This window comes from Microtus ochrogaster, chromosome 7, assembly GCF_000317375.1.
Source record: "Microtus ochrogaster isolate Prairie Vole_2 chromosome 7, MicOch1.0, whole genome shotgun sequence".
Taxonomy (NCBI): domain Eukaryota; kingdom Metazoa; phylum Chordata; class Mammalia; order Rodentia; family Cricetidae; genus Microtus; species Microtus ochrogaster.
In genome coordinates, this window is record NC_022014.1 from 40,713,336 (window position 1) to 40,734,275 (window position 20,940).

Here is a 20,940-nt window from a genome sequence, read left to right on the forward strand (position 1 = left end):
TCAGAGCTGTCTATACTGCCCGTCATCTACACACTCAGAGCTGTCTATACTGCCCGTCATCTACACACTCAGAGCTGTCTATACTGCCCGTCATCCACACACTCAGAGCTGTCTATACCGCCCCAGTCATCTTTGCAGACCCTCAACTAGCTATGCAGTCTCTGTCCTTCCTCTTGGCTGTTTTTTTTCCCCCAAGCATTTAATAGTAAGAGTTTTTTTAAAAATATTTATTTATTATGTATACAATGTTCTGTTTGTGTATGCCTGCAAGCCAGAAGAGGGCACCAGACCTCATTACAGATGGTTGTGAGCCACCATGTGGTTGTTGGGAATTGAACTCAGGATCTTTGGAAGAGCAGGCAATGCTCTTAACCGCTGAGCCATCTCTCTAGCCCCAGTAAGAGAATTTTAAACAGAGAGAAATGTAGGAAAAATATAGACTCATCTACATAGTTCAGCGTCAACCATTTAAACTGTATAACTTTCTCCAAATTGTTCCAAGTTTGAGACAATGGATGACTATTTTTTCTAGTCTTCTGCTGCCTCATTCCTGTTTCTGTCAGCCCAATTCTCAGGTCATATATTCCCAACAGTGATCCTGCAGACACCAGGGCACTAGGTGGAGGCTGCCAGCTAGGCAGACAATCAAAAGCAACCATTTAGTCTTTTCTCCTGGGACAAGTTTGTCATCGGCTCAGCCTCTCTGGGTTGGCCACAAGTAGAGCGAGCTGAGGTTGGGGACCAGCCCATGCTGTCCTCACACCCATGCAGATGCCTTGTTCCCTTTGTGAAGCTCGGCAGTCCAGCTAGCTCTGAAGTCACATAGACCTCTTCTGGAACGCTTCAAGATGGCTGAGCCTTGCCGGGTGGTGGTGGCGCATGCCTTTAACCCCAGCACTCGGGAGGCAGAGGTAGGCGGATCTCTGTGAGTTCGAGGCCAGCCTGGTCTACAAGACCTAGTTCCAGGACAGGCACCAAAGCTACAGAAAAACCCTGTCTTGAAAAACAAAAACAAACAAACAAAAAAAAAAAGATGGCCGAGCCTGTTAGGCAGTGGTGGCGCACGCCTTTAACCCCAACACTCAGGAGGCAGAGACAGGTGGATCTCTATGAGTTTGAAATCTTGAAATACAAACAAGAACAAAAACAAACGGCCGAGCCCACCATCGCTGCTTATCTCTCCGTGTTTAACTGGTATTTGTTTCACTGTCCCTGGAGAGCAAGCACAGCACTAGGTGTTCTGTGGGCCAGAACTCAGCAGTGGTGGATCCTGGCCCACAGAGCATGTGTTCTGGCGGGGCATTCTCGAGGACAGAACTGTACCATTCACATTGCCAGCCCACCTATGGACTACCCCAGTGACTCCTAGAAGCCTACCCTGAGCAGGTTAGGTAGAAGCCTACTTCTCATGTGTGCCCCTTCCCCACTCCTTCTGTCCTCCGGCAGGTTGACCCCGTCAAGTTGCGGCAGTCTATCTGCACAGTTCTTTTCAACCAGACTATGATTTCTCTTCCCATGCTGGTCATCTTCTACCCTTTCTTCAAGTGGAGGCGAGACCCCTGCTGCCAAGAGCTTCCCACCTTTCACTGGTTCCTTGTGGAGTTGGCCTTTTTCACCCTCGTGGAGGAAATCCTGTTCTACTACTCACACCGGTGAGCTATGTGCACAGCTGGCCTCACCCTGGCACAGCTCCCTGGTCAGTAGTCACTAAACCATGTGGTCTCTGTCCTCAGGCCCTACCCCAAAATCGCTAGACACACAACTGATTCTCCAACTTGACACAATGCCAAGGGAAGGGAAAGCTGCCTTTAGTATGAGAGAATGGGTCAGTTCCCATCCACTTTCAGACATCAGTTTACTTTACCACCGGGGTTGTCAGCCTCATCATCGTCAGCCCAGAGGCAAGGAGTAGATGCCAGCTCCACAGATGTAAACCTCATTCTCACCTTTCTTTCCTGATGAGCTGTCTGCTCAGGAGGGAGAAGGGTGAGCTGGCAATTACCAACTATAAATTATCTTTCCAGGCTCCTTCACCACCCAACATTGTACAAGAAAATTCACAAGAAACATCACGAATGGACAGCACCCATTGGTGTGATCTCAATCTATGCCCACCCTATAGAACATGTGGTAAATACAGCCCCTGGAGCCCCAGAAGTGGATGCTGGTAGTTCCCTGCCTTTATTTTTTTTCTTCCCACTGAATAGCTGCCATCTCTTGGCTGTGCCAGGTGCCCACTGTGTTCTTATTCTCCCCAACAACCTTTTACACACTGACTCTGCTGAAGAGGAAGTGAAACTAACTTGAGCTATCTAATTTACAATTCAAGGTCTCCCTGCAGCATCATGCAGGGCAGAGTGAACGTCCAGCTGGCTCTCTCCAGGACCATCCTTTTTCTTACAGGTTTCCAACATGTTGCCAGTTATGGTGGGTCCACTAGCAATGGGCTCTCATCTGTCCTCCATCACTGTGTGGTTGTCCCTTGCTCTCATCATCACCACTATCTCGCACTGTGGTTACCATCTGCCCTTCCTGCCTTCACCTGAGTTCCATGACTACCACCATCTCAAGTAAGCCAACAGCACCCTTTCTCAATTCTTGTCTCTGTGGACAGTGCTGTCTCCATCTAAATGTGAGCCAGTCAGGGAGTATACCTGACTACAGGAAGATGCTGACTAGGTAGGGCCATCATCTTTTTTCCTGATATCAGGTTTCTTCCTGCAGTTCATAATGTTAACCATTATTTGAGTTTGCTGAATCTCTTGAGCTTTAAATCATCTCAGAACCTATGTACTTAAAAACATGGCAAACTTATGGAATGTGGGCTCTTTTCTTGGTTTTGAGTTTTGTTTTTTTCTTTTTGTCCAGGGTGGGGGTGAGGGTTCGAGACAGGGCTTCTCTGTAGCTTTGGAGCCTGTCCTGGAACAAGCTCTTGTAGACCAGGCTGGCCTTGAATTCACAAAGATCCACCTGCCTCTGCCTCCCAAGTCCTGGGATTAAAGGCATGCGCCACCACCGCCTGGTTTGAGTTTTTTTTTTTTTTTTTTTTTTTTTTAAGTAATCATGCATCATACCCAGAAGAGAGCTGGCAGGCTCTTGCCTAGCATGTGCAAGACCCAGGGTTCAGTCCTCCAGTTCAGAAATAATCACACAGTGGCTCACAACTTTAATCCTAGCACTGAGGAAGTTGAGGCAGAAATAGTGTCAGTTTAAAGCCAGCTGCACATAGTGAATTTCAGTTGAGTTTGGTGAAACTGTCTCAAGAATAACAAAACCCTAAACTACCTTCCAACAGACTTCAAATGCTCCAGGCTCTACTGTTACAGCTGGACAACATGGTGATGCTAAGCATGGGAAAGGAGGGCTGAGAGAAGCACAGCTTCCCAACAATTTCAAATGGGAGATTCTCTTCCCTCCTTCAGGTTCAATCAGTGCTATGGGGTACTGGGAGTGCTGGATCACCTGCATGGGACTGACATCATCTTTAAGCAGACCAAGGCCTATGAGAGACATGTCCTCCTGCTGGGCTTCACCCCACTTTCAGAGAGCATCCCTGATCCTCCCAAGAAGATGGAGAGTTTGCTTGGACCATCCCAACTGTTCCCTCACAAGTAGAAGGTGTGGAGACTGCCTGGGAGCCATGATGCCCTTAACAACTTGCCTCCTTTTGCTACCATACTCTAAGGACTGTACCATTAGCATACAGGAAAAATACAAGCTTCCTGCCAGGACAAGGCCATGAAAGGGTGGATATGAGCTTCCCCCAAACTACTTATCATGTTACCTAGGGCCCAGGAGTTGACTTAGGGAAAAAGAACTAGCTATTTGGGTTGGAGGCCAGTCAAAGGAAAGTCACCAAGAACCTGGTGGTCTCCTTCGATCCTCTGCTCCAATTACCACACTTGGCTCCCCCAAGGGACAATGAGCTGACAGTAGGACTGGAAGATTACTGATTAAAAAAACTTTTCTTATACCCAAAGCCAGGGTATCCTGGTAGTCACAGGTCAAATGCGTTGACATGCTAGATGCGGTCCCCACTTCCCACCATGAAAGCATGAGATACTTTTGTCCTCCAAAGATACAAATTGCTTAGAAGGGACAACAGCCCACAAGAGCTTCTCAATGTGATGTGCACCCTGGCCCGTGCCTTAACCTGTTTTAAACTGAGGCTGGTCTCATGTGGGAGAGGACCCAAGTCAGTGCTCTCTAATCCCCCCAAAATCTCCCCCCAGCAATTACCCTGAGAACACACGGTTCAATCTTTAAATGGTAAATCAACGGTGAGCTATAGCAGCAGGGTTTCTTCTCCTGACAGCTTGTGACTGGGAACCCTGGGATCCCAAGAACTTGGCAACTGTTAAAGGTGGATCTGGAAGGCTGCCACCATTACCATTTGTGAAATCTCTGCACAACTGTGCCAGTCTTACATGTTCAGTTCAAGGTTAGTCAAAACTCCTTATTGTAGATTAAATACCTTAAAAAAAAATCCACACAACGCGGTACAGCGGTTTGTACTGTAGTTCACAGCTGCTCTGGAGATTTAGGTCCAGTTCACAGCCAGCCTAGACAAACGCAGCAAGCAAAACGTCAATGTCCAGTAAGCCAGTTCTCCACAACAGGGCTTCATCCCATGATGCTGAGGCCAAGACAAGACTGGGTCAGCTGCCAACCTAGCCCTTTGCCGGCAGTCCCAGCTCCCTCTGGCCTTGGTAACCTGTGCTCTTGGATTCCCCAAATACAAACCCACTCCTCCACTTTACCCCCATCGCTGGAGGACAGACATTCCCTTTCTCATGAGCAATACTCTCTGTAGCATCATCCAAGGGGGCAGGGCCAATTAAAAAATGGAGATGATGAAGTACTGTCAAGAGTACATGGCCTGTCTCTATAAGGCCTAATATTGGTGAATAAGGTCTTAATTCTCCATAAAAGCGTGACAAAGCATGTAAATAAAGCCTCTATAAAACTCTAACAGAGGGGCTGGAGAGATGGCTCAGTGGTTAAGAGCATTGCCTGCTCTTCCAAAGGTCCTGAGTTCAATTCCCGGCAACCACATGGTGGCTCACAACCATCTGTAAAGAGGTCTGGTGCCCTCTTCCGGCCTGCAGGCATACACACAGACAGAATATTGTATACATAATAAATAAAATAAATATTTAAAAAAATAAAAATAAATATTGTGTTGCCCCCTCCCCATACACACACTATAAAGCACTAGAAAGTAAGGTCCCACAACTAAGGAGCCAGCTCATCCCTAATGACTGTGACTGAGGTGAGCATGGCTCACCTGGCAATCTCACCCACCCACTGGACAGTAAGAAACTCTTAATAAACAAACACAACAACTATGCTCATGCAGAGATAGTGTGGGCTTCTTACCTGGGGGCACACACCAGGTTGCACTCTAACACCCAACAGCAGTGTTTCGGATGGGAGACCAACCAGTTTTTTTTTTTTTTGCCTTTTCAAGTTTTTATTTTTATACATTTTTTTGTATTAAAAAGAAAAGCATAATAATTATCACCAATTACAAAGGACTAGAGCAGGACCAGAATAATGAATGAATCACTTCAGCCTGGGAAGCAGACACTCTCAATAATATTAATGTTATGATACAAGCTCATTCAAGTATTTTACATTTTTTTTGTCCTGTTGAATGTGATATCCTAGCACATGGTAAAGACAATGTACGAGCGTAAGGTGGAACCTTCTCTGAAAAGCCCATGACGAGTTTTCCTCTCCTGTGAGAACTGGGCTGAGAGTTCTCTTCTGCCTCTGCCATCACCACAGCTGGAGGAGAGAGTGGGGCTGGGGAGAGTCCAGGGGCCCTTTAACAAGAGAGGTATTCTGGGGCTCCCATCCTAAGGACCAGGTAACCCAAGCCTCTGGTACACTCCACCATTAGCCTTGTCTTCACATCCTTTCCCTTGCTTTCAGACCCTCCAAGCAGCTTGCTTTCCTTTTTAAATGTCATCAGAAAGGAGTGGGAAAGAGCAACAGAACAAAAACATCTAACAACCTGACATGGGGCTCAGCACCTCTGTCTGAACCTGGGTCCAGGCTAGAGCAGGACCATGCAGCCTTCTCTTCGAGAAGTGCATTTGTTCTGAGGCTCAGAGGGCAGAACACAATCTGCCCCTTGCTGGGCCCAGGCCAATGACCAACCCTGTACAGGCAGAGGATGAAGGAGGTTCAGTTTGGCAGGCTGCCTCTCTTAGGTCTTGGATCCCGTGGGAAGATGGTGATGGGGAAGTGGCTTGCTCTGCTGGCCCCTGCCACTCCTGGAATACTTGTCACAGATACATCGGTCCTAAATTCAAGTGTCTTCAGAAGGTGAAGATGTAAACTACTCTGCAACGTCAACTCCTAACATGTCACAACAAATACACACACACACACACACACTCACTCCCACCCCTCCTCAGCCTGTGTTGAGATGATAGCCTTGCCTTCCTGCCCCAAAGGGGCTTCCTCCCTCAGAGGGCCTGAGAGGATCCGGAAGATGGCAAACCTAGCCTGGATAGTCTAGATGGGAACAACTTTCCCCCACCCTGGGCCTCAAAGCACTGAGGTTCTGTGGTACTGGATACAGTACAGGGCTGAGCATGGAAAGGAAAGGGGAAAGGAAAGGAAGCCCACTATTTGGTGAAGGTGTACCATAGGGCAGGTACCAGACTTTGGGGAAGGTCTCAGATCCCATTAGCAGATCCTGTTCCTATACCGTTTGAGAACTAAGTCACAGGAGCTGACATGGGGGATTTGCACATACTAAGCACCGGGAGGGCAGAGTGGGGCAGGGCACAAGTTAAATCAACAAGGTACCCAAAAACAGAGGGCAAGCTCTTGCCAGCCTGGGGTGCTGTGTCCTAGTCCCAGCCTTTGGGACAACAGAGGAGCTCGAGGAGGACCACACAAATTTCAGTAACTGAGCAAGATTACATATACCCCCCGCCCTAGCGCTGCCTGGATTCCAGTGTGGGGGGTGAGCATTCAGCTCCCCCAGCTTGTATTCTTCATCACCCTCCCTGACTCCTGATAACAGCAGCCTCCAGCCACTCTTCTAGCATGTGCAGGGCAGCTCAGGCAGATGGTGGCTTAAAAAGAGAAGTCAGGTATACTCTATGTCCACATATACCTTCCTGCCACAGGACGTCACCAAAAGGCAGGATCCCCCAGCCCTCGGTTCTTCTCACCCCTTGATCTCAGGCAGGGTCAGTGAGAGGGTGGGCAGATGGCTTGCTGGGGGGTCGTGGGGTATTAAGATGGGAAGATCACGCCAGACCCTTGAAGAATGGCACCTTTCTCCACATTGTGAGATACACCTCCTTGAGGTCAGACACAGATCTAAGTTGTGGCCATCAGTGGACGCTCACCTCCTTGCCCTGTGGTTGGGGAGACACTCAGGCTGAGGACAAATGTGTGCCAGACAAGATCAACTCTGTTTATGACAGTCTGAAGCAAACTTGGCCTTGGGGTTCCGAGGAAGGGCAGGGTGAGCCTGGTCAGACGACAGCAAACAGAACAAGGACAGCCTATGCAGACACAGGACATCAGCTTGAGACGATGAAACAGGAGTGTCCTGGGCACAGCTCTGATTGAGCTGCCCCCAACTCTCTTGCCTCCAGGTGGGAGGCCCCGTACATGCAACTCAGTCCCAAGGAAAATTCTAGTTAGTCCAAGCCCAGGGGCATCCCAGGCAGGTGGAGCTCTTCGGAGGCTCGAGGAGGAAAACAGGCATTTGGACATTAGTTCAGGTTCCCGCTCCACAATAAGGCAACTTTTAAAAAAATATTATTTTCAAAAACAGAACAGAAGAAAAATTCCAAGGAGGGGTAAAGACATCACTTTCTATGGATTAGGTGGGCTCTGATTTTTTTGTCATTTTTTTTATGGTCGATTTTGTCTTTTTTTTTCTTTTTTTGTTGTTGTTGTTTTTTTTTTTTTGGTTTGGGGTTGTTTTTGTTTTTTTGTTTTTTTCTGTTTTCCCAAGGATGGAAAGATCAGACGAAAAATAAAATAAATCATCTTTCAATAGTCTCTTCTGGTGTGAGCAGCGTCTCTGGGCTGGGGAGGGGGGGAGGGCAGGAGAGGCTAAAACTCCCCGACCCCCACTCTGAGATCCTTTGGTTTCCTTCCCCCAGAGGTGGCAGAAGGGTATGCGGAACAGCAGGGGACACGGTGATGGCAAACCCCAGTTGATCAAGGGGTTGGTGCTTCTGGGGCTCATGGGCACCGCCAGAGTCTTCTGGTGGGCTGCATAGTTGGCTGGAGGGGAGCGGGAAGAGGCAGGGACACAGGTCGGCTAACAGCCGCAAGAAAGGGCTGAAGAGTGATTTTGGTAATCCAGACAAACTATCAATAATTTAAAACTTGATATATATATATGTATGTATATATATATATATAAAAATCTCCCCCCTTTCCCTCCCCCCTTAGAAGTTAAGATGGAAGTCATGGAGACAAAAGGGGAAGGGGTGACTTTGAGGCTCCTGCCCAGGGGCACCACTAATAGCCCAAATGGTGTACACAGCTACTTAGTGCAACGGCCTATCTTAGTAACTCCAGGCCTGTCCCTTCTCTGTCCACTCTCCTGGGACTGGGCACCCCCGTGGATCCTCGCCCACCCCACCCCTTCTATCCCAAACCCCAGGGGGCTTCTGGGCATTCACTTTCCCAAAGTCAGTGTGTCCAAGTGCTGGCTTGTCCATTTGGCATCTTCCCGAGTAGCCTGGCCAGTAGGTGTCGTAGGGGGTTGGCAGATCCCAGTGGCAGGCCTGCTGGAAGACTGGGAAGGGCACCGCTTCCTGCCCTCACCGCTGCCTCCTGCTACCACTGGGTGTCGCTTGTGGTTGCCTTCCTCGCCCATGGGGGGCTGTAATAAAGGAGTCACAAGTGGTCAGAGAGAGTACTAGTCACACCACTTTCCAGGACCAATCAGAGGCCTCCTTTCCATGGACCTCCAAAGGTAGACAATGGTTTGATTTACAAATTAAGTAGGGATCATCCTGTCCTTTCATGTTGACACTACCAGAAATAAGGTTAACTGACCAAACAGATCAAGTAATTTGTCAAAGACCTCCTATATTTAGGCCTACGTTCTGAAGACCAGGTTTTGACCCTACAAATTTTTGTCCCCTTCTATGAAGGGGTCTCTTACTTAGGAGATGACCTGTGGTGGCATACAGCATGGTGCATGTATTGGCTCCACAGGGCCACATACACTGGGACTGTCTTACTCTAGCCCTCACTAAGCCCACAAGTCAACAATGAAGACTGTCTGCCCTAACTAAAGGTCACCAAAAGTACCCAGTTACCTACAGGTTCTCTGAACATACTCTCCTCCCCAAAGAGTGGGTAAGAACACAAGCCTAGTGGGCTTACTAGTCTGAACACTGCAAACAGTATCAGTTGAAAAATAACTGACGGCTATTGCTGCTACTTACTTACACCTGCCACTTTCTGCTCAAAGTTCTCAAGAGAACAACAGAGAGAGCTACATTATAAATTTTGGTTAAAGTCTTTTCTGTCTTCTTTGGTGATGGTCAGCCAACCCAGGGCCTTGAATGCTGCTAAACATGTACCTTACCACTGAGGTACACTCCCAAGCACCCCTTAGCACAGGTACCAATCATGAGTCACTTAAGCTGACTTTAAAGACAGCCTTTGATTATTCGGAAGCAATACCCAGACTCACCACAGGATGGCACTGTTCCAAACAATGGAGAATTGGACATTAATTTACAAATTTCTGAACTTTTCCAGGAAGGAACAAGTACATTTTATCAGGGTAGCTGGTCCTGGTCCTGACACAAGCTAGCAGTAGCAGGCCTGGGAAGCAGGTGGGCTGTGACACGAAGGGAAGGACAACAGGAGGGAGGCTGGGAACCAACAACTCTAGCGAGCACCTGCTGTCCACTCTCACCATGACCTCACAAGAGGGACGCTGCTCTTTACAGGACAATTAGGAGCCAGAAGAGAAGCTTTCACTCACGTCCACTCGGAAGTCTTCTAGACGTCGGAATTTGCCGAGGTATTCTTGCAGTTTGGGGTCAATGTCCAAATTTTTGGCTTTGGAATATTTCAAGAAGGCCCAGAACTTCTCTAATCCATACAGCTGGCCTGTGAGGAAAAGCAGAGGTGGGGAGCTGGGCTGAGATGAAGGGAGAGGTGGGGCCTTAACACAACAAGACCCAGGAGGGCTCGCGCAGCTCTAACAGACTCTTACCAGCCTCATAGTCCTTCACAGTCTCCTCCTGGAAATCCTTGAATATGTCCAGTCGGAACTTCTTCTCCAGACCATAACTGTAATATCGAAAAAGGCACTCCAAACCGTATCTGCAAAGGACAAAAGCTAGTGAGCACTGTAGCATGGGGGGTGTGTGTGTGGGGGGGTGATACAGCACACACCTTGCTGGCCTAGTAAAGGAATTCTGGAACAGTTATGACAGTGAACTATCCTGGACCGGAAACATGGCAGGCCCACAGAAAATCCTTCAGCAGTGCACTAACACCAGCCCTGAAGAGCCACAGTGTTCAATCTGCCAAGGCTCAGCCAATTCTGCCCACCACATCCTACACTCACAGCGATCGGCTTGCTCTGTCTCTTAACTACTGCTTTCTGCTCCAAAAGCAGGAAGAGTAGCCCCAACAGACTTACAGCCCATGAAGTAAAAATTATTTCCTGTCTATATGTTCACAGGAACATGTGCCCATCCCTGTACCAGCTCTCTGACCCATACCAATTAGCAGGTTTCTTTATTTACTTCAGTCAGAAAGTTTACCACTAGAAATGTGATACCAAAGAAATGAACAAAAATACAGATTTCTATCTTACAGGAACACAAAACTGTTGAAAGTTATTATGGAACAGCCTTTTTGTACACTGTGAAGATGTGTCTTTGTCAAGGCGCAGCCTGATTGGTTTAATAAAAGAGCTGACTGGCCGGCAGCCAGGCAGGAAGTACAGGTGGGACAGCAAGACAGAGGGTGCTGGAAGAAGGCAGCGTCTGAGGAGTTGTAAGCAGCCACAGAGAGAAGCAAAATGAAGGTGTTGAAAGAAGGTACCACCACATGGCAGAGGGTAGATAATAAACATGGGTTTATCTAAAATGTAACCATTAGACAGTAACAAGCCTGGGCTATTGGTTGAGCATTTAATTAATAAGTCTCTGAGTGGTTATTTGGGAGTAGCTGCCAGGACACAAAGAAACTCTGCTTACTCACAGAAGCACTATTAAGCCAAACAGAAACTTCTAAAGAAGTGGTTCAGAAAAACTCTGTAACTGTTACAGTGGGCTTATATTATTAAAAGTTCCCATTGAAATACACTGAATGGGGGGGTGGCGTGGCACATGTCACAGGACTACACAGAGAAACTCTGTCTGGGGGGTGGGGGAGAAAAAAAATTCAGTGAATGACTGGCCACATTTACAAATACTGTGTGTTTCACAGTGCTCTGTAGATGACCCTCTGCTTTTGGCAGGAGTCAAGAGTCTACCCTATGTGCTAAGGCATCCCTGGTCTCATTTAGATAGATTTGCTTGTGGCATAAAGGCAAAACTGAGGAAAGCAAGGAGCCAAAGGGTAAAGAATAAAGAAACCTGTATATACAAACACACCACATAACCTTTAAAGCTTTGAAATTTGAGTATGTAAATACCTTGCTCATCTTTAAATTTCCAATTTCAGCTCTGGCAGCTGACTCACTGGCCCACTCACCGGTAGCCTTCTTTGGCATCCTCCAGTGCCAGCTGCTTGAACTCCTCATACATCTTTTTATTGAAGTGATCTCGGAGGAAGAACGACCAAAAGCGGAAAAGGGTGTTCATCTCCTGAGACTGGCCAATACCCAAGCGCTTCCGCTCTGATGGGAAAGACAGGAGACGATAGTCAGGCCAGACTGCCCTTTGTTCACTCAGAACTGCCTATTCCACAGGCCTTGGCAGCACTGGCCTCTGACCTGGTCATCTGCCAAGCTCTGAGTCTCACCTGCTATCACTTTGAGCACTGGTTCTCAACTTTCCTAATGCTGCGACCCTTTAATACAGTTCTTCGTGTTGTAGTGACCCCAACCATAAAATTATTTTGCTGCCTCACAGCTACACTTTTGCTACTGTTATGATTTGTTAATGTAAGTATCTGGTATTTGATACACACACCATGCTGCCAAAAGGGCCAAGACCCACAGGTTGAGAACCACTGACTTAAGAGTAACAGGCAGAACAAGGCCTAAAATAAATCACTTTTCAACAAAGTAAAACTAGTATTAACAAGTAGAACATGTTAACATAAAAGTATACATATAGGAGAGATGGCTCAGCAGTTAAGAGCATTGGCTGCTCTTGCAGAGGACCTCAGTGTGGTTCCCAGCACTCACATGGTGGCTCACAACATCTGTAACTCTAGTTCCAAGAGATTCAGCACCCTCTTCTGGACTCCAAATGCACCAGGTATGCCCATGTTACAGACATACATGTGTGTAAAATACTCATATACATAAAATACAGCACTTGGGAGATGGAGGCAGCAGTTCAAGTTAGTTAGAAAGACTGGCCTGGGGGCTGGAGAGATGGCTCAGAACCACCTGTATTAAGATCTGGTGCCCTCTTCTGGCCTGCAGGCACACATGCAGGCAGAATACCAAGAATACTGTATACATAATAAATATATTTTTAAAAAAAGAAATTAAAAAAAAAAAACCCAAAAGATAAAAAATATATCTTAAAAAATATACAGGAGCTAGAGAGATGGCTTAATGGTTGGAAACACTGGCTGTTCTTGCAGAGGACTGAGTGTTGATCCCAGTACCCACATGTGTCTCCCAATCTCCTTAACTCCAGTTCCAGGGGATCCAACCCTTAAACATAATACAGGAAAAACACTCATACATACAAAATAAAAAGGAATAAAGGTAAAAAGAAATAAAAAAAGAAAGACTGGCCTGAACTACATGCACAGGCAGATCCCTAGAGCTTAGCAGGCAGCCAGGATAGTCAAATCTATGAGATTCAGGTTCAAGTGAGAAAGGTCTTCAAAAATAGGTGAATCCTGACTCAAAAAAATATTAAAAAAAAAAAATACTACAAAACCTCTACCATAGAGTGAGATGTAGCAATAAGCTAGCTGCAGAAGATCTGAACAAACACCATGAGCATCAAAAACAAGGCGAGGAAGGGAGGGAAGGGAGGGGAGGGAGAAAAGAAAAAGTAGCCTGCTGCCTGCTCTGCCCTTCCAGCCTTTATACTCTGGGGCACTGGATCAGTCCCTAAGCATTGCCAGGGGCTAGGCTAGCCCTGACTTACCATTAAGGCAGCGCCTCCGATACTTGTGGTAGACATGTTGTGTGAAGCCATTTTCCTTGAGCAGCTCATGGGAAGGATGCTGGAATTTGGGTAATGACTGAGGGGTACAGCCATAGCTGCCAACTGCAGGTGTTCCTTCTGAAGGGCTGGAGCTATAGAAGTCACAAGAATGATGGCACCACCAGGCAGAAATTTCCCACTCAGCCCCACCCCTAAGTTTAGGAGAGGTCCTTCTGACCTACCAGCCAGGGCGCAGTCTTGTACTGTACTAGCTTTAACCTACAGCTTTAACTCTGTACAGTTACCTTGGGAGAGGTTCTGAGAGGACTTGGGACACTGGTTCAGGGGTGGCAGAGATCTATCAATGCCAAGGACCTCACAGTATTATACTTTCCTTAATTCCTTACCTACGTCTAGTGTCCACCATCTCCGTGGGAAGCCAAGCACACAGACTGGTGACTTCCAGACCTTACTTTTAGATTTGGCAAAAGTAAATTTAAAAAGTGCCTGAGCCCTACACTGAGTAGCTGAGTCACTGAACTGTGGTGCTGGGGACGGTACCCAGTCTTGTCATGACAACGTATCTTTACAATCAGATATGGTGGTAGTCTATGGTGGTATACCATGTCGTTAATCTCAGCAACAGAGAGGCAGAATCTTGTGAGCAGGTGGATCTCTATGAACTCAAGGCCAGGCTGATCTATATAACTAAGTTCCAGGTCAGTGAGGGCTGCACAGTTAAGTCCCTACCTTAAAATAAAATGAAATAACAAAATGTAAAGAAGCTTCCAGTTCTCAGGCTTTGCGCTACGCTTCCCACATGGCTGCGTGGATTTAGATTCATGTGGTGAGTGCCCCACAGGCAGGCAGATTGGCCCGGCCATAGTACCTAATAGAAGCAGTCCTGGGCCTGTGCTCCCGGGAATCCATCACCCAACCCACATGGCTTTCCAAGGGGGGGTTCGAGCTGTGTCTTGTCTTCCTTTTTCGAGGCATCTGTAAAGATGAAACCAGAAACTGTTTCTACCCATCTACAACTATGACATACATCAAGCAGTTCTTAGTATTAAGTAGTACAAAAGCATTTTCTTATTTTGGTACAACTGGAGGTTGAACACAAGGCTTTGTGCACTAAAATAGGGCTATAACCCCAACACTACAAAAGCATTTTCTGATTATCTCACGGGTGAGGTGGAAGAGCAGGGAGACGTTCCTGAGGCCTCGCATCTGGTCTGTCCTCCTCAGTCTCTGCAGACCATGCCTATACTCAAGTTTACTTTGTGAGCTCTCAGCCTGAGGATGCTGCCTGTGGAGATCCTGGCCCTTTGTTGGCTCAGACAAGGCAGAAAAGCAGGCAGGACTCCACCCAGCTGAAGTACCTACCTTGGCATCTAGGGTCCGTCCTTCTTTCACCACTGGGTAAAACCGTGATGTCTGACTAGAGTCTTTGAGCTGAGGGGTCCGGGGTGTGCGTGGGGTTCTGGCGTTTCGGTAGTTTGGCGACTCTGGGACAGTGGTTGGTAGAGAACGGGCAATGGTGGAGGGCTCAGGAGCACCAAACAGCTTGTTGGCCAGGGCGTCAGTAGGAACTGCAGAGGCAGAATAGGGTCAACGTGCAAGGAAATCTCTGGCTAGGGCTTAATGCCTCTCATTCACACTGGGCTTCAGGAGCCCTTCCCTCACCTTGTTGGAACCGAGGTGGTCCAGGAGGAACCTCCTGGTTGGGATCCACAGGGGGTTCGGGGGTCAGAGTGTCAAATTGCTCCCGACTAATCATATTCACTTTCTTGAAGTTCTCGACTTCTTGCTGTAGATGTGAGGTAGATGGGGAAGCTGTTGTTAGTCAGGAAGATGCGCTGGCTGGCTCAGAATCAAGACTGGCAGAAAACTGGTGAGGATAGCTTCCCGGTCTATACACAGAATTCTAGTCTCCATCACCATCCCTCAGCCCAGGTACCTTGGCACGAGGGTACTGATTTAAGAGAGGTCAATGCTAACCGTTTTTCTCTCTCCAGACATCAGACTGCTCTTACACTTCCTGAGTCTTCCTACAACTGTGTGGACAGTGCCAGCTGATATTCATCTCTACATTACTACTTGTTCATTGCACAAGCTCACCACTAGGCCCACCCAGTACCAAACACAGCCACTCCAAAACTGACAAATATCTCCTCCACAAGAGCCTCTCTTTCTCCATTTTCCACTAATAAGTGTTCCTAAAAAGACTCCCCACCCCCCACCCCCGAGACAGGGTTTCTCTGTATAACAGCCCTGGCTGTCATGGAACCAGCTCTTTAGACCAGGCTCAAACTAACAAAGAACCATCTGTCTCTGCCTCCCAAAGTGCTGGAATTAAAGGTGCACACCACCACCACTTGGCCTAAAAAGATTTTTTTTATGTGTCTGATTACTTAAGACTAGAGTTAACATTGAAATTTTTACTTTATCTTACACAAGAGCCTAGCCAACCGTGTGACATCAAAATGAATGGTTAGCTAGGACAGTTAGTCACCTCTATGTTTACACTGTACACATACATATTTCCTCTTGTCACAGTAACAATCATCAATCTTCCCCTCATACATAAAGACAAAAGGCTATAATGAAGGTACCTGCCCAAAGTCACATGGCCAATCAACCTTCCTCTTCTCCATGTTACAAGAACCTCAGGCCCTTGTCCAAAGCTATGCTTTAGTCTCACCTTGATCTGTGAATACTCAGGCTCAAACTTCTCAGTCCATAGGTCTTGCTCATAGTAGAAGAGCCCATCATTAATGACCTTGGCCAACTCAGCACTCATCTTGGCACGAGAAGTGTGGTTGCCTGTGCGGTCCCCCCCAGGGTGCCGACGCATGTAAGGTGGTGTTTGAGTGACAATGAGTATCTTGTTGACATCCCGGTCATCAATCTCATAATCAGAGTCCTCATCGGACCAGGCAGTGAAGGTATTCTTCCGCCCATCCATCTGCTCCATCTCCTCATCAAACAGGAAGTCTAGTTCTTCTTGCTCATCCTGATCCTTTGACATCAGCTGTTGAGAGGGAAGGTGCTGAGGCAGAGAAGTTGGATGGGAAAACCTGGGCTCTTCTGACTTCTGAAATAGAGACAGACACCAAAGTGGAATGACCTGGGATTGACACATGAATGAGCCTTTTGGACCAAATTTTCTAACTACCCAAGAGGCTCTCTGGTCTCTCAGTACAGAAACATCACAACTGTAACCTTGGCAACACCAGCAAATCACAGGTACCCTTTCTGGATTCAGCTTCACAGAGAAGGAAACACCCCAAAGGAGCCCAGCTCCTCTACTCAGTAATACGGTCATTCATAAACAATTGTCTCTGTTTACCTTCATAACCTACACACTGACTGTTGGAAGCAGACACAAAACACAGTTGAACCTTTTTCCATCATATCTACTTAATACCTTGGCAGACAGGAAGTATCAGGTAAATAGCCTCGTTTCAGTACTTAGACTGGATCCCGGCCACAGCAGATAAGCAAAGGTGTGATGAGTGAGCACCCAGCCAATAGTACCAGGCTCTGTACGAAAGCCTGAATGGGCAAGACCTTGTATTTAGGAACTTCAAAGCTCAGCAGGAGAAAGTGAACCAGCAGTCATTGTAGATTGTAGTTCAGTAAAGGCTCTAAATAGGTCTAGCAAGCACAAGAAGGGTGCTGAACTAGAAAGAGTGGAGTGTGGTTAGGAAAAGCTTCGGGGAACAGGCCACTAGAGGATACAGGCAGGAACAGAGTGGGCTAGGCAGAAAAGACAGCATGTGCCAAAGGCAAGGTGAAACATTTCAGTGGTGACAGACAGACTGTACCTGACACCAGAAGTAGGTCTCCCACACAGTACACATCCAAGAAGCAATTTTCTGATGGGCCAAGCACTTCCCACAGAAACTCCAAACCATGTCTTTTAAGGTTTAAGATATGCTATGCAGGAGGAATGGGGTTACTCTCCTCCCATCTTTCCATCCAGAGCCTGGACCTCAGAAGGTGCTTATCTACTCAACAATGTTTCTCTTGGCTGAAGCTAAGAACAGTGAGATAGTCTGAGAATGAGCAGACAGGAGAAGGAAAGAAGATGAGGGAGCCAGACATAGTGGTAAGCACATATAGGACAGAATTATATAGAAGACAAGTCCAAGGTCAACTCTGAGGCCACTTTACAAGGTCCAGAACAAAGGTCTCCAAAGAGGGAGTTGAGGTTGCAGAGTAGAGGAAATAAATGTGGTGCCTGGAAAGAAGGCAGTGATCTCCCTGTGGTCAACACACGTACTGCTTTCCTCTTTCTAGGGTAGTTGACTCTGACTTTCTTCATCTTAAGACAGAAACTGAGACCTTGATACAAGCACCAACTTCCCAAAGTCACTAGCCATCACTGCAGGACTTGCACTTCTCTCCACGAACTCTAAGGCCAGAGGGACTTACATACAGAAGACCAAAGACAGATATGGGCAAAAGGCCCTGGAAACGAAAAATGAATAGCTACAAACAAGAAGCCTAGGTCACACCTGCGTGGTCTTATTCTGTTGAAAGTCACAAACGAACTGAGGTGGATATCTAAGAGAGGTCCCCAAAGAATAGAAACAGGCTGTGTCAGTATTCCTAGACCAGAAAATCCAGGGCACCTAGGTTTTCAGTTTAGACCCTCAGAAGTAAGCCAGGCCTGACCCACCTTGGGGCGTGCTGGGGAGGGACGGGGCCTTTTCTTCACTTCAATCCAGCTCTCAGAATCCAGGTCTGGGAGGCTGGCAGACAGGCCCTTGGGAAGAGTCTTCAGGTTGCTAACCTCCTCTGTTTTGGTTGGCACTGGTGTAACAGCACGGGGAGAGCCAGGTGCTGACTCTGGAGAGAGGAAAAGCAGGGTTCATCATCCTAGTCCTTTCCAGATTCGCGGCGACTCCACACTGGAGGGTAAGAAGGTAACTAGCCCCCACCGGGACACCTACCAGTCTCCTTCTGGTAGTGCTGACGGGGAACAAACTCTGGACAGTTGAGAAGCTGAGAGAAATCTGTTTGTGAATAGTCCACTATTGGCGGACCAGGAAGTGGCCACTTCTCAGGTTGTTCCCTCCTGCGAACTTTCTCTTCAACGATCTCTACCACCGTGCTGTCCTTTAGAGCCTGCAGAGGGGGAGCGATAGGAATGAAGAGGACCACCTAGGGCAAGTAGAGATCTGGAGACAACCAGGTCCCTAAACCCCTGATTTAGGCCAGCAGCAGTAGTAAATATCTAGCCACATCTTCCCTGACTGACAGCCACATAAAAGGTACAAACATGAAAATCAAAGTTATTCAACAAATCTGAAAGTTAATGTCCAAATATCCAGACAACACCTGTCCAAAGGAGACCAATGTCTAAGATGTAGGCAAAGGCTGTTCACAGTGACTGTCACAGTAAAAGCACCTGCCACCATGATGGCAATTTAAATCCTAAGACAAGAATTCTTTCATTTGAATTTAGAGAAAACCTGAGATCAATATAATACAACTGTTGTTAAGAGGCACAGGGCAAATTATTATGGGCTGTTATCTCTGGGTACAAAAGAGAAGACTACATTTCTTCTCTTTCTTTTTCTGAGACAGGGTTTCTCTGTGCAACCCAGACTATCGTGGAACTCAATTTGTAGATCAATGTGGCATCAAACTCAAGAGATTCTCCTGTCTCTGCCTCTCAAGTGCTGGCACTAAAGTTGTGCACCACACCTGGCTTAGATTTTCTAGGTGAACTCTTGAAATCTGTCAAGGGAAAGAAGGAAGGGGAAAACTCAATACGTGATAACACTGTCATTACAGTCTAGGGAAGAGGAACAGAGATACTGTGGGTGGGAATGCACAGGATTCACTTCTAGAAAGGGTTATGCAGTGTCTTTAAAATTAGTTTGCATTCACCTTTGGATCAGTTACCCTACTTCTAGAAATCTATGCCAAGGACAAAAAAAGCTAAACACACAAGGCCATATGTTATAGACATATGCTGTTTGTGTATCAGAAAATAATTGCAAGCAGTTACCTCCCCAACTCCTTGCAAAAAAGCCAGGCGGTGGTGGTGCAGGCCTTTAATTACAGCACTTGAGAGGCAGAAGCAGGCAGATCTCTGATTTCAAGGCCAGCCTGGTCTACAAGAGCTAGTTCCAGGACATGCTTCAAAGCCACAGAGAAACCCTGTCTCAAAAACCAAAAAAAGAAAAAAACAAAAAAATTATACAGTGCTAAAGAGAAAGTCCTGAAGTTACCAGTTACCTCTGAAGGATCTATAAGTTGTTCCTAGATCTGTCCTTCCTGTGCTACCTCTTGGTAAGTGAACAACTAACGGATACTAAGTGTCTCCTCCAACTAGTTAAGCAAAGGTTGACTGAAAGGATTAGAATACTGCTACTTTGCAACCCCTAAGGAAATTGTCTCTGCAATAACCAAAGCAGTTTTTATCTCAGGAGATAGACTGTCACATGCCACCCAAAAGAAGACACTAGTCATTTAAAGCCCCAATTCTCATGTCTCTAGAAGAGAACAGGAAGCTACCCAAACTCAGGACTCAGATGGGTATGTGGGATGATGCCTCTGTGCCACTGGACCTGCAGTCTTGTATAGGAGACAGGGACTAATTTATCCAACAAATAAAGAGCAAGAGAAGAACCAAAGGGTTGAGAGACAGATGCAAGTGAACACACAGATCTTATCTGGACTCTGATCTCTACAAATCATTTTTAACAATGTTTGGCAGCAATTAGGGAAAATCTAAAACGGGGTTTCTGGTAATTAAATAATTGTCAATATTTGTGGCTGTGATAGTGATACTGTGGCTATTGAAATGCTAGATTTTCTAGGAAGACCTGAAAGGTATAAATGAAAGCAGAAGAGGAGTACGCATTCAAGACCAGCTGTCGTTCACTTGTGCTGTAGCTGGTGAAGTGTTCACTGTCCCATGCTGGCCCCTTGGGACTCAGTAGATGTAGTTAGCAGGGACTCTTCCAGAGTTCAGCCCATCAACTCAGGACTCACAGAACAACCTTATGTTCCCACCCTAAACCCTGGGAGAAGACATACCGCAAAGATGAGTGAAATGTCAGTGGTTAGGGCCTGTACACGGTGAAAGGAAGCAATAAGGGTGATGGGAAGGAAACCATCAGCATCCATTTTCCGTCTCAGGAAGAAGTCTCGCTCTAAATTGTCCACGCTGAAGTAGTATTCACTAAGTAGGGGAAAAAAGCATCACTGAGGGCTATGGGCCTTCTCTGCTTCCTACCCACCCCAGCAACCTCACATCTCTGGCATTCTCACTCCTTTCCTGCAGTACAGCTTAAAGCAGAGGCTCTCAACCTGTGAGTCACAACCCCTTTGGGGATCAAACAACTTGACCTTTTCATAAGAGTCACCTAAGACTATCAGAAAACAGATATTTATATTATGATTCCTAACAGTAGCAAAATTACACTTACAAAGTAGCAACAAAAATGATTTTATGGTTGAAGGTTACCATACCATGAGGAACTCTATTAAAGGGTCGCAGCGTGAGGCATATTGAGAACCTCTAGTGTAGAGCTGAAAAGAAATGATGCCCTGCTACTCTGAGTCAAATCAATCTCTCTCTCTCTCTCTCTCTCTCTCTCTCTCTCTCTCTCTCTCTCTC

General features: G+C 46.8%; 2 protein-coding genes across 4 annotated transcripts in view; one reads left to right on the forward strand and one right to left on the reverse strand.

The window, feature by feature from the left end:
• The window catches only part of Faxdc2 (fatty acid hydroxylase domain containing 2), a 29,440-nt gene extending 24,399 nt beyond the window's left edge, over positions 1 to 5,041 (forward strand). The window contains exons 6-9 of one of the 3 annotated variants that reach the window (XM_013347003.2): positions 1,447 to 1,652; positions 2,025 to 2,130; positions 2,404 to 2,570; positions 3,423 to 5,041. In XM_013347003.2, coding sequence (XP_013202457.1) covers positions 1,447 to 1,652; positions 2,025 to 2,130; positions 2,404 to 2,570; positions 3,423 to 3,615 — 672 coding nt within the window. In that variant the 3' untranslated portion in view covers positions 3,616 to 5,041. The remainder of the gene's footprint in view (positions 1 to 1,446; positions 1,653 to 2,024; positions 2,131 to 2,403; positions 2,571 to 3,422) is intronic. The other 2 variants (XM_013347004.2, XM_013347005.2) reach the window with 2 other exon arrangements.
• A 404-nt stretch (positions 5,042 to 5,445) lies between these two features.
• Larp1 (La ribonucleoprotein domain family member 1) overlaps positions 5,446 to 20,940 on the reverse strand; it is a 50,487-nt gene continuing 34,992 nt past the window's right edge. The window contains exons 8-19 of the mRNA XM_005350024.2: positions 20,358 to 20,502; positions 18,260 to 18,434; positions 17,986 to 18,155; positions 16,003 to 16,395; positions 14,985 to 15,108; positions 14,685 to 14,890; positions 14,191 to 14,297; positions 13,302 to 13,453; positions 11,719 to 11,863; positions 10,226 to 10,335; positions 9,992 to 10,119; positions 5,446 to 8,872 (exon numbers count right to left, since the gene is read on the reverse strand). Coding sequence (XP_005350081.1) covers positions 8,666 to 8,872; positions 9,992 to 10,119; positions 10,226 to 10,335; positions 11,719 to 11,863; positions 13,302 to 13,453; positions 14,191 to 14,297; positions 14,685 to 14,890; positions 14,985 to 15,108; positions 16,003 to 16,395; positions 17,986 to 18,155; positions 18,260 to 18,434; positions 20,358 to 20,502 — 2,062 coding nt within the window. The 3' untranslated portion in view covers positions 5,446 to 8,665. The remainder of the gene's footprint in view (positions 8,873 to 9,991; positions 10,120 to 10,225; positions 10,336 to 11,718; positions 11,864 to 13,301; positions 13,454 to 14,190; positions 14,298 to 14,684; positions 14,891 to 14,984; positions 15,109 to 16,002; positions 16,396 to 17,985; positions 18,156 to 18,259; positions 18,435 to 20,357; positions 20,503 to 20,940) is intronic.